This window comes from Poecilia mexicana, unplaced genomic scaffold, assembly GCF_051168715.1.
Source record: "Poecilia mexicana isolate PSO_F unplaced genomic scaffold, ASM5116871v1 scaffold_22, whole genome shotgun sequence".
Taxonomy (NCBI): domain Eukaryota; kingdom Metazoa; phylum Chordata; class Actinopteri; order Cyprinodontiformes; family Poeciliidae; genus Poecilia; species Poecilia mexicana.
In genome coordinates this window covers 14,172,070-14,185,430 of record NW_028263391.1, presented here as the reverse complement: position 1 = coordinate 14,185,430, position 13,361 = coordinate 14,172,070, and the positions used below count along the sequence as shown (strand labels likewise).

Genomic DNA, 13,361 nt, shown 5'->3' with positions numbered 1-13,361 from the left:
AATTTCACCGAGCAAATGGCATCTCTCTACAGCGACACAAGTTAGTCCACATTTTAACGAGTTCTCATGTCTACAATCTGGTGGCCATAATTATGCAATTTTACAGCCAGAGCAAATGGTCTTATGTTTGGAAAGAGCAGAACTGTTTGCATCATGCAGATTGTTGGGGGTGAGGGGGACAAAAATACCGTCTGCTGAGAGATGGAGCTAATAATTAAGCAGGAAAGAAAAGAGGAACAAACACTGAGGGTGCAACAAGGCACTTAACAGGGATGGAGATGATTAGAGGGTGGGGTTGTTTGGGAAAGGAGCAGGTGGACTGCTGGAGCACAGTAGAAACCAAAGACCCATTTTTTTTTTCTACCTGCTTGCTGTCTTTCCAGTAGTCGAACATTAAATACATCAACCTTGTGTTGAATACCTTCTTTGATAAAAACCTACTGATAGTGGAGATGTTACACAAGGTGATCTGACCTTGAAAATAGCGAAGGCCAAACATGCGGGCGGACGGTGGTGTTTGTTTTTAAATGGGCTTCTTGAAGAGACAAATGGATTCCCTCTCTCTCTCTTTCTAGCTTCCGCTAGCTTCGTTCATCTTTTTGTTTCAAGTTTTACTTCAGCTCAGCGACGTTGAAGTAGTTTTTGGTTTCACGTAAACCAAACGAGGGACCGCTAGGATGCTTCTAACATGATCCAGTACTCGTGCTCGTATTTAAATGGACTTGATGCTTTAGAGAATCTTTGAATTATGTCTCTGCAGAGTCGTCGTGTTCAGAAGATGGAAATGAACTGAAGCCGTAGGGAGAGTGTTTCTGATGGTTTGAAAGAGCCCAGTTCTTCTGATGATGATGTTTACTAAGCATATTACATGGAGTGATTAGAGGAAGTAGTGATTTAAACAAAGTTGAAGTGTTTGTATGAGAAGGTCAGAGGAAGTTTATGGTCCCAATCTATTTTAACGTCCCAATTATTTATTAAAGCAGAAAAATAAAGCAGAGCGATCAACATTTAATTAATTTATTTGACTTCTATTTATTCAGGTTGTCTCATTGGGATCCAAGATAAAACAACAACAGAAATAAATACTACACTGTAACAACACACGTAATGTAGAAATTTTTGATTTAAATAAACTAATAAAATATTAGCCAGAACGAGTTTCGTAAGATTGTTTTAGAAGTACTTTGAATTGAATTTTTAAAACTTCAGTCACACTAAGCTTATAATCTGGATCTCTTGACCGTTCTCAACTTCAAGCAACTGTTTTTTTTTACAACTTTCGGATTTTTAGATTATATTTGAGCTTCTGGTTCAGCTGACATTTCCAGATCAGCTTTAGACTGACTTGGCCTTAATTTCACAAATCCCCAGATTATTTTAAGAGGCACGGCTTCTTCCAAAAGGTATAATCTCATTTTATGTGTAGATGATAGTGCTGGAGACCAATCCAAGAAAAAAAAACAAAAAAAACACAGCATGCCGTACCTTGGTGTTAACAGACCCGCCCCAGTGTCCACCATCGATGCAGCGACCCTTTATTAGCATTTGACCCACTGAGTTCCTGATTACTTTGTTCAATGGGAAAATTGCCTCAGTTTCACTCTCATCTTCAATTAAAATTTTTATGAAGAACTAAAATTTGTTGTGTTTAAAAACTTTGGCTGTTTTTTTTTTTAAACTCAGTTATGTGTTTATATATGTATGTTTTTCAAATTAGGACTTTAAATAAAGATGCAGAAAATGATTTTTTTATTTTTTTATTTCTTAGACCTGCCAGTTACAATTTTGACCAATTGTATAAACATAGAGAAAATAAATATGCTGCAGCTTCCTTGATATTGGTAGTGATGCTGAATCTAACAGAAAGTGAAGGGATGAAAATACTATTCCCATTTATGCTTAAATATTCTGTCCCTAAATTTTTTTTTTTAATCTGTTCTTTATTAATGTCAAAAAAGTGCTGCACTGGACATTCTGTTTGCTGACCCATTTAGAGGCCAAAAAGTGGAATTTTTTATGTTCGGATTCATGTAATAAACAGGAAATAAGTCAGATTGTTCTGTGTTTTTCTGTATCTTTTTGGGCTACCTCTGGTCAGAAATGATCAAGGGAAAATTGTCAGAATATTTAATTTCTCTGCTGGTTTCTTGTAATCACAATCAAGCTATTCATTCATAAAAAGCTTTTTCTTTGCAACCTGAAAGGAGATTCCTTTTGATATTTGCTGTGTTGTTTGTGTTCAGAAGTTTCACTGCCGTGTGTGTGTGTGTGTGTGTGTGTGATTTTTTTTCAGAGCTTCCAGAGAACTGGACGGACATGAGGGAGACCCTGCTGGAGGGCATGGTGTTTCACCTCAAATACCTGGGGGTGACGATGGTGGAGCAGCCCAAAGGCGAGGAGCTGTCTGCGGCGGCCGTCAAAAGGATAGTTGCCACGGTAAAACAACACCAACACACATCCACACACAGCCTGAATCAGCTTAAACACCCAAATCTCCTCTCTATGTAAATAACCTACCAACAGAAAATGAGTTTCTGTCAAGCATTTATAATATTTTCTCCACATCATCACCTCTGCCACTCCAGATGATTATGACCTGACTGGCATCTCAGTGAAATGTGATCACACTGCTCTTCCCCCGGGCCCCTCTTCCTCAAACGCATCGTTGACATTTTAGAAGAGGACACAGTTAGTGTGGACCCTGCGACTCAGGGTAGAAACTCCGGTAGAAACGGCTTCATGTTATGGGATCCGACAGCTCGGCGAATAATGAAGTTAGAGGCGGCACAATGGTGGGATTCTTGAGAGACGCTGATGAATGAGGGGGGAACTAAGAGGCTCTGATTTAGTCTAATCTGTTGGTGTCCGCTCTAAAGCGGATTACAGCTAAACTGATATGTTTTCTGACATTTTGATGAATAGCAAGGCTTTGGCAGCGAGATTATAGGCATTATGGAGTTGTTTTACATAACTGCCTCTGTTAATTTATGGTTTAGATATGCATCACCTTCAGTGTTGGTAAATATTTGTGAAAAGCCTTAAGATAAAATAAGCTTTCATTGCAGATCTGTAATCTCGGATTGAAAATTTAGAAAAGTGCGACCTTTAATTTGCATACCTTTATTTTCTGGAGAAAGTTTTTGTCTCTGGTGCCGCAGTCCTGCACTTATTACTCTCTTTTATGAATTGGGCGACTCTTAATTTTCCATATCATTTCATATTTTGCACATTTTCTGTAGCTCACCAGAGTCCCGGAGCCTTTCTTGTTCCCTCTTCTTCTCAACTCTTTCTGTATTGATTTATAGGTTGGAACACTCCATGATTCCCCTGTTTTCAATTTTCTGCCAGAAGCCATGAGATATCTGTTTAAAACGTGCTGCAATTTTTAAGAATTTATTAACTTTAACGAGCTCTGGAGGGTCTTTAAAGGAGAAACAGACTCGCGTCGTTCTAGGACCTCCGTCGTATCCAGCAGTGGACAGGAGCTGCTTCCCCCCCCACAAATTAATCCCATGTTGAACAAGTAATACAGACTGGAAGTAAATATCATTATTATTAGGAAAGAAAGTCAATCTTGTTCTGATTTGAATTAATTAAATTTCAGTTTTTGAGAGAAAAGCTCTAAAGTATTGCAAACAACCAAATGTAAACATGTGAAAAAAAAAATTAAGTTGGTGAAAAAAAAAAAAAACATAAGCAACATCTTGATGCCCCTTACCAACTCAGTCCCAAAAAAAAACAAAAAAAAAAAAACAAGAGAGCAGAGGAGAGCTACATGTGTACATTTGTGATTGTGCCATCACTCCCAAACAGCTGCTTTGACTGTAGATGGCATCCAAAAGGTTGCTATAGCAATTTTGAGGAATAGCCAAGAGAAATAGACCTCAGCGCGATGTCACCCCAAAATGACCTCTGGTTAAAAAAGAAAAGCTCCCAGAAGCTCTTCTCATCTTACAGACTTTATTTTACTGAAATTCAACCAAACTTTCATGAGGTTTTGCTTCTGTAATGAAAGATAATTTGTGAAAATGTGAAGTAAAATCAGGCGTTTACATGCCTGATTTTTCTTTCTGTGGTTGTTGTTTGGTCTCGCATATACATCTGAAAGCCTAATGAAAGGCTTGATGAAACATGGCCGTTTTAGTGCCCCTCTGTCATCTCACTGGCGACTTTTCATTGTCTGATTACATCGCCAATTAGCTCCGCAGGTTGTAATTTAGAAATGCAGATTTATTTTTTTTTCTCTCACGCTCCCTCCTCTATTGTCTCCTCTGTGACCTCCGCCCTTTCCTTCTCTCCCTGCTCTCTCGTTTCCAGGCCAAAGCCAGCGGGAAAAAGCTCCAGAAAGTCACGCTATCGGTCTCGCCTCGTGGAATCATCCTTTACGACAGTGCCTCAAACCAGCTGATAGAAAATATCTCCATATACAGGTCAGTCACCCTGTCAAACCGAGCTCGACCCGATCACGCCGAACTAAAGCAAAGTTCTTGTTCCTGCCTGGCTCTCATTTATCACCCTGTGGCTGTGTGGTATATCTGTGCGAGGGAGAGGAAGACGAGTCGCCCTCTCAGCTGTTTTTCTCATCAATCTTGACTCCTTTGGGAAGGCCGCAGCTGTTGTAAGTCTGAGCTTTCGCCCCAGGTGTCGCAGGGTGACACATCTGTCTTCTCTCGTTAAAAGCTCACCTGCCACAGCCTGCAAGCTTAGTTCATGACCTGATGCGCCCGGCATGACTCACCTTTCACTTAATTCACTTATATTGGTCTGCACATCAAGCAGAGATGGGACTTTTCCATAAACGTTCCACAGACGGCTTACGGTCTTCTGAAGTTGTTTACTGATTATTACATTTCTGTTCTTTCTCAGCCACGCTCTCTGAATGTGCAAGTCTGAGGTTATTTCACTGACGTGCATTCATTTGCTATTTTCTTTACACAAAGTTTATTGACAGAGGGAAGAAATTAAATTGGAAAGAAGTCAAAGTAATGGTCAGCTGCGACCTGACGGTGAGAGGAAGTCCGAAATACTGCAAAAATATAAAGCCTTCTTTTGTGGAACTGAAAAATGCATAATGTATCCCCCAGGCATATTAACTTAGCATATTCATTTACTGTGACGTAAGCCACATTACATCTGAGCATAAATTAACATAATTGCCTCAGTGGTGATTGATTTCTTTCTGCTTTTCTGTCTTACTTGCACAAAACTGTCCTTTACTTATTTTAAGATGGATGAAGAGATAATTTGGTGAGAAGAAAGGGGCAATGTTTTGGCTCTTACTGATTATCTTTGTTGCAAACTCAAAAATCCAATCTTTTTTTTGACAGTGAACACATCTCACCTAACCCTACTTGGTTACACCAACTTCCACTTTTTGTTTCTTGGAGAAAACTCACATCTATTTGTTTTTATGTTTAAAGAAAAGAAAGAATCTCTGAGGAAGCACAGATGTGAGTAGCTGCAGAAACCTGGGCGGTATTTTCTAGAACATGTTCAGACATTTTTTTTTCAGGTCATTCAGGCTGTGAGAGAGCGAGAGAAACCGACTGCAGCAAAGTTGCTCTGTCTTATGCTTTTGTGGAACATGCTTAGATGAATCTTTTCGGTGTGGATCCTCTTTGAAAACACAAACCTCGCTGTATTAAGCACTAATTGCTGGTATAAGATCCTGAAGAGCTTTCTAAAACCCACTGGCCACAAATCGGATCAGTTCCACTCACAAAGCCCCTGCTGTTTAAACCTCTCAGTGCGCAAATCTCTGTATTCATTATTTCATCTCCATTGGCAGCTAATGGCTTCAGCGTCTCGTATTGTTTCCAGCGTGCCACGTTCTCCCGTGTTGTTTTTGTCACTTTGTTTTTGCTCAGAAACTCTACCTGCTTTTTAATCACGATTCCAAGCAGATTGTTTCAGGTTGAGTCCAGCAGTGACTTTGTGACGGTGCAGAAACCTAAAGCAGCAGCTGCTCTGAGTGGAATGCAGCTTTGTTCCTCACACATCTGCTAAGAGAAAAAAGCAAAATGTTCCCTTGACTTCTTGTTTCCCTCGTGGCGTCCCACCCACATATTTGCAGTAAATCTTCGTTGTTCAAACCCCACCTCAGATAACTTGACACAGGATGATTGGACGGTGAAGATGAGAGAGGACAGATGGGAGAAATTCATTATAGTCATCATTGTTTTTGCCTGTCCCTCCCTGCTCATGGCTTCCATATTAGAATAATGACATCATGCTGAAGTGATGGAGAAAAGCTATTTGTAGGTCATTATAGCTTGATTTAAAGGCTTCCTCTGCACCTGAGACTGACAAGCAGGACTTATCACCGCCACGCGCCACAGGAACGGCACATCGGGATGCCCTTCCACTTCCCTTTCACTTCTAAGTGCGAGAGACTGCAAAAAGCAACGTCCCATCCAAAATCTGTGGCCTCACAGATATCGCAGGCACAGATAATGATCCTACTTTCTCTGTGATTGCGTTAAAGTGCTTGCATATGTGTTTGTTTCAGAATATCATATTGCACTGCGGACAAGATGCACGATAAGGTGTTTGCCTACATCGCCCAGAGCCAGCACAACGAGACTCTCGAGTGTCACGCCTTCCTCTGCTCCAAGAGAAAAATGGTGAGTAATAGTAAGACCTCGTCCCCACGGGAATGGTTTTAACCGTTTAAGTCCCGCGTTCACTCAGAGGACCCAAAACTGAAAGTAGGACTTTTTTTTACTGAGCAACAGTCTTGTGCTTTTCACCCCTACATAAGGCACTTGTGATGTTTTCCTTGGTTCACACATGGCTTAACTCGACACACGCATGTCATGTCCTGATACGTCTGTGCAGAGAGGCTCTTGAAGGACTGTTTCCAACCGCAGTGTACACTGTGTAATAGCTTCCTTTTCAATGCCCATTTGCACATTTTTCTATCAGTTTTTTCTTCCAATCAACTTTCCATGAAAATGTTTGGGTACAGCACTTTGTCTACTGCCAGCTTCTTTGTCGGTATCATTGTGGGGTTTACACTCCTTGTGGGTGGTGTCACCAGTGCCATTGAAAAGTAAATTTTTACTGTTCTTATGAAATATTCAAACCTCTTTCAACACCAAATGCCACAATTATCAAAAATTAACTCTTGAAATTCATCACTTTGTGTAATGAAGGAGAGTAATATGAATCTGAGTTTAGTTTTAATTGAATTACTGAAACAGATTTACTTTTCAGTGTTGATCTGATGTATTGAGATGCAGCCGGTGTTGTGCAGGTTCGGAAAATCTCCTTTCATAAATCCATAGTATGATGGGTTTTCTTACCATGAAGACTGAAACAATTTCCCTGGAAGTCAACAAACTACCCTCAGTCCGAGTGACCTCTCTGAAATGTTAATGTGTTGTCCAGAGCGACAGGAAATGATGTGGACAGAGCCGTAAACATGGAGTAGAGGTAATTTTAGCTGCGCTACCAACATGGAAAACACTCAGAAAACCCATTCACTGCTGCAATACTTTGACTTTTATCCATGCAGACCAAAGCATGTGAAGTTAGAAGAAGGAAGTCAAAGAGGTTGTGATTCTTCTCTTGGCGTTCTCGCATCCCTGGAGGTTTTCTGAATGACGGAGCCACTCCCTCTTCTTCCTTCCTCCCACTAATTTAGTTGTGGCCAAAAGGCTGCGTATCCTCCCAGTTGCACAAACAACTGGTCATGTAATCCACTGGTTTCTCTTCCCTCCCCTCAAGTACCTTAAGATGAAGCCTCCTGTGTTTGCGGTCGCTTCCTGTTTGTGTCAGAACGACGGCTCTCGCCTTCCCTTTTGTGACGGTATTTTTCATCCCCGACTGACATCTGTCTCTCCCAACAGGCCCAGGCCGTAACCCTGACGGTGGCTCAGGCTTTCAGAGTGGCATTCGAGTTCTGGCAAGCTTCCAAGGAAGGTACGCATGGTCGCCCCCCTCCCCGCCCCACGATTTCCCTCTGACAGATGAGTGGAAACTCGCCATACAGCCTATACATCCCTCATCTTTCTTCTTTATCCTTAGGTTGCCATGTCAACTCAGAAAAATACATTTTCCCACTTCTCCTTGATTATGTTCTCTGCACCTTATGAAATACTGACAAACTGTGTAGCTATTTTTCACACATTCAGAGAAATCTTTCCAGCCACATTAGTTAAAACAAACCATCAATAAGTGCACATAGAGAGCTGTTTGAGTTTAATGATGGCTAACTGTAACAATCACCTCTAAGAATCTTCTAGGCCCGTTTGAGTTGAATCAGTGGTTTTAAAAATTAAAAACTACTAACTCAGAATCTAGAGATGCAAATGCAGCTTTCTAAGTTAAGGTCCACAAAATATGCAAAAGAGGATCTGAAATCATTTTGTATTTTAGTCAGCATTTGTGGTTTATTTCCTTTTTCTGTCGATCAAAGTAAAACCATCTGCATAATTTTTGACTGTTCGTATGCATAAGCTGTAGAAAGTACACTATTTCACAATCCTAAAGTTTTATCTATTCATAATGAATATGATTTGGTCTTTAACATACATTCTGTCATTTATAAAACAAAACAAGAACAAAATGAAAACAAAAAACATCCAATTTTCCTCTGTTTTGCAGCATTGCGTCAGATTTTCTTTGCAGGTTTTCATGTATGCACAGCTGTCCTAAGAACCCCACCAAAGCTTTTCACTGAGGTTGAGGTCTTATTATCAGCTATTCTGTTCTAGATTTGGTATCTTGTTGATGGCCTAGTTTGGGTTAAGCATCAGCTTTTTGGACACGTTCTTACATTTGACTGTACTGTAGAACCCAGCCCAAACTCTACCCATCTATTTTCCCCTGAATGTTCACCAGTTATTGAACCAGTTCTTCTAAGAGGAACCAAAAGGTCGCTGTGGTCGAGATGAGCTTTTACATGTTCCAGAAGTCTTGTGGTTGATCCAGGGCCCACTAAGTAAATCCGAGTTGTGCTGCCATATTTTTGTTCTCCTTTCAGCCTTTCCAAACGAGCCTTGCTTGTTTTCTACTTGTGCCATTGTTATTTTGTTTAATATCCTAACTGGGGCTTGATGGGTCTCTAGAGAGATTTGGATTTTTTGGAACATTTACTGGTGATGTTCACATCTGAACATCAAAACCCAACAAATCTGGACATTTCAGTCTCGGAAGTTGTAAGGTTTTAGCGAGCGCAGGCAGTAAAGGAATTAAGTGTTGCCTGAGGCAGATGTGCGGGAACGTGGATTTTCTCTTCACTGCATCCTTAAACACACATCGCTTTCCTTCCCTTATTACACATTCGTGTGTGCGTTTTATGTCAGTCTAGCTGGTACTTTGATATTTCTGAGCATTTTTAATATTCCACTTAACATACCTAACTGTGTGTGTCTTTGAAGACAACAGAGTCGGAGCAGCTGTGTGAGCAGGGTGGCCAACACAAGCAGTAGTTTATTTGTTTTTTTATTTTTTTAAAGCTCAGTAGAGCATGTGTGTAATTTACTTCGTGTTTGTCTCCTCTATAAATGAGCATATCTTACCTCATAATATTAGTTCCTCCTTTCACCACCACCTTGCTCATTTTTTACATGTGCGTTGCCTTGTTGGTGGTCTTTTGAATTAATTGATTATCCATTTGCTGCCTGCGTTGTTTTGCACCTGCGGCTCGATCGTAGAATCGTTCTCGTCTCTCCCGTCAGTCCTCATCCCGGTGCTCGCTGCGAGGACTGATGAAGGATGGGGGAGCAACTGTGTAGGGCATGGAGGCAATAAAGCATGAAAGGGTGGCGCTCAGAGGGCTGCTGAGGGAAAGGAAAATGATTGTGCGCTTGTGTCAGCTGAAGCTCAGCCCCATGACACGTTCAGTGTCGGCGCCGTGGATGCCGTCTCACACCAAGGCTGAGTTATTCAGTCCTTTAGAGACGAATGTCTGCACCAGACGAAAGGCAACGATTTTACCAGCTTTTCCTTCTTCTGTCTTCTAAGGAAGGCATCTATTTTTTTTTTTTTTGTTTTGTTTTGTTTACACCAAGGCCAAGGATTCCTCGCCTCACACCTCTTCAGGCCTTTTATTTTCCTTGCTTTCGGTTAAATACTTAAAATTGAATGCAACCTTTTTAGTGTTTCACTCGAGCTTCCCTTCCTCTGCTCACGTTATCCTTCTCCTCATCCTTGAAACTTCAGAAGAGGCAAAGTATTTTTTTTATTTAATTTTTTTCTCTAAACAGATTTCCTTTAGAAACTGAGTCCCAAAGCAATCTTCTGAGTCTGGACCCCTCAGGACTAAGGCAGGCGGGAAGATGAGATCCACCGTCTGGTTTTCTTGTTTTTTGGAAGAGCTCTTCTTGCACCACCCACTGTGGTTCTCCTCAGTACAACACACATGCCTGACCCACATTCCTCCGTATATTACATCTCCCAACTCTGTTCTTAAAGCTGCTCTCATAGAATATTCGCTGTAAACACTACAGCAGGAAAACATGGTTACATCGGCTTCATGTTTAGGAGGAGCCGGAGTGAGCTCCAAGGCGCCTGGGGAAACTTTCAATGCTTTCTCTTTGCTAAGCTACCAGAACTCTTGGGAGATTGGATTTTTGTTTTTCTAAATAGATCAGGGGTGTCCAAAGTCGGTCCTCGAGGGCTGGCATCCTGCATGTTTTAGTTTTCTCCCTAGTGGTAGTAACAACCTCTTCAGCAAGTCAATGTTCTCCTTAGGCCTTCTAACGAGCCATCATTTGATGCAGGTGTGCTGAACCAGGGAGAGAACTAAAACATGCCGGATGCCGGCCCTCGAGGACCGACTTTGGACACCCCTGAAATAGATGATGGGTGGTGATGAAATAAAAACAAAATATTTGCCTGCTGTAGATCTGCAGGAACATTACTTGCAGTAGGCCAGCCCTTTAGGGTAGGGCTATAATAACAAAAATCCCTTTCATGCACTGAGATAAAAAACAAAAAAGAAACACCATTGTTGGTGAAGAGGTGGTATTTGACATGAAAATGAAAATCTTTGCAGAACTGTTTAACTTTAAAAAAATGCTATAAAATTACAAGAAAGCCTGTGACAACTTTAATTTCTCAAATTTTGGCATCCATCTTGCCATGTATGGTGGCATATTGAAAACAGTGCCTAACAAAAGGATATGAATCTGATTTTTTTTTTTTTTTTTTGAGGGATAACATCAGTTCTGTCACATATATGAAATTTTTGTGTTGCTTTCGATGAATTTATTGTTTAACAGTGAGCATGCAGTGGGATTAAGGTTGTGGATTTACAGTTCTCAGCAACATCAGTTATGTCAGGATCAACTGAGCTCTTGGTAGTTCAGTCCTCTTTGATTTCCTCTCTGATTTGTAAAGCTGTCAGCCACATTGATCAGAAACTAGGTCATGCTGTCAGTTTCATTTTCAGTTTTGGGCTTCCAGGACGCTGACGTGGATGAATCTTAATCAGTGCAGAGATGAGTAACATTGTTATTGCTGCCGTACCTGAGCTTGCTTCAGTTGTGTAGCAGCAGCGCACATACGCAGTAAACATGGCATGTACACCTTTTTCATTTGGGCTCAGCTCGGCTGAGTGACAATTCTGCTGTCCCACCTTGTGAAATGTGTAGTAAAGCTAAGCAGAAGCATTGTTAATTATTTTTTTTAAGGTTTTATGTCGTTGAAATGAAAATCAGATATGCAATTGCATACATAAAAGATAAAAGTATTTTAGAATAGACAGTCTAAAAAGTTAGTTTCACCTTTCGCTCCTGAAACGTGAGAGAGCCAGGCTGTTTGACCTTTTAGATTTAGCCACCAGAATGTCAGAGAACAATACATAATCTGTCATGGAGTCGACATTGTGAAGTGTTGTGCAAATGCATTGTCCAGCTTTGTCCTATGAATAGACCTTTGTCCTCTGAGGGAGAAGTCTCAACCTTTGCTGAATTATTGGTGCCACTCAGACCAGCCGTTCTGTGAAAGGGTGATAAATATAGGCCCAGAAATCGCTCTGCAAGGTGAGGCGCTTACAGTAGCGCTGCGCTGCAGGAAGTCTACAGCCGGCCGCTGTTGCTCGTGTTGTGTGACTTGCACTTTATTGAGAACTGTCTCAACAGGATGCCGCGGGTAGAGCTCTCTATCCGTCTCACCCAGATGTGCTGGTGCTGTGTTTACGCACGAGAGGCCTCTAGAGGCGCAGAGAGCGCCCTCCTGTAGGGTCAGGCCAGCAGATGTTTTAGGAGCCACTTTAACTTCTTATGTTTACTCTCGTACAGTGCTTTGCTGTATTCACATTAGGGATGCAAATAATTAATCGACTTGCGATTAATTGATGATTAATGACTTATTAGATTCCTTGCATTATTACCATCATGCGATGGACCAATGCAAACTAGTGAATAGTTTTGAAGCAGAGGGATAATGATGCATGGTTTTAGAAATAAAATCCAGCAAAGTTTGACCTGTTTGTCAAAAATGTTACTTTTATTTCCTTTTTAGCTGCTAGAAAAATAACAGTGCACTGCAAAAAAAAAAAAAAAAAGAGTTAGTCACACCTTCTTGACCTTCACTGACTTGTTGTTCTTTGTGCTGACTTGTCGTCCACAGACAAAGAGAAGCGAGCAAAGTCGGGTTCAGATGGCGAAGGAGCCAGCAACTCTCAGTCGGACAGCTCGGCCAGCCTGGGCAGCCTGAAGGGAGGAGGTGAGTCCTGTCGCCCGTCATCACGTCTTTCTCACCCTTCGCTGTCACAGCAATCATATCCTCGGGGGAGGAGAGGAAGAGCGTTCGGCCACTTGTTAAAAGGTTGGCCTACATCGGAGCTGCAGGTCGGCTAGATTCTCGCAGTGTGACGCCATTAACCTGAACAGGAAGTGACAGCTTAAGGTGATCGTGTTTGATGATAATCGACTCTTTAATTTGGAAGCATTCGGCCGCGTTGTGATCTGCTGAAACAAATCCCTCCTCGGTAATCCCTGTGACGATCTGCGATAACAGCTATTATCATACAGCGGAGCCCAGTTAGTTTAAAAGCGTGAATAAGACTGTGTTTGCTTTGAATTGGTAAGATGATGCGGTCATTAACGCGTCGACATCTACTCATCCAGATAAAGTCCTGTTTTTATTTCTCTAAGCTGGCTGCAGGGTTCGCTCACAGAGAGCCTTTCTGTTTCTGATACCGGAACGATACACTACATTATTCATTGTTTTCTTGCTGATCTTTCTAAAAGCCCGATTTGTGTGAAAATCTGAAAACATCCACTCTGTAGCGAGCTTCATCCTCTGCTCAGCCAGCTGGGCTCAGACCAGACAGGGATCTCGTCCCTAAATCCATCCTGACACTACATATGGCCTTGAATGTGAAACGTTTCGTGACACGTGGGGTTTTT

General features: G+C 41.5%; 1 protein-coding gene across 1 annotated transcript in view; it reads left to right on the top strand.

The window, feature by feature from the left end:
• Window positions 1-13,361, top strand: part of ldlrap1b (low density lipoprotein receptor adaptor protein 1b) — a 34,437-nt gene that overhangs the window by 14,437 nt on the left and 6,639 nt on the right. The window contains exons 2-6 of the mRNA XM_014987786.2: window positions 2,294-2,436; window positions 4,318-4,430; window positions 6,509-6,623; window positions 7,851-7,923; window positions 12,580-12,675. Of these exons, the coding sequence (XP_014843272.2) occupies window positions 2,294-2,436; window positions 4,318-4,430; window positions 6,509-6,623; window positions 7,851-7,923; window positions 12,580-12,675 (540 nt within the window). The remainder of the gene's footprint in view (window positions 1-2,293; window positions 2,437-4,317; window positions 4,431-6,508; window positions 6,624-7,850; window positions 7,924-12,579; window positions 12,676-13,361) is intronic.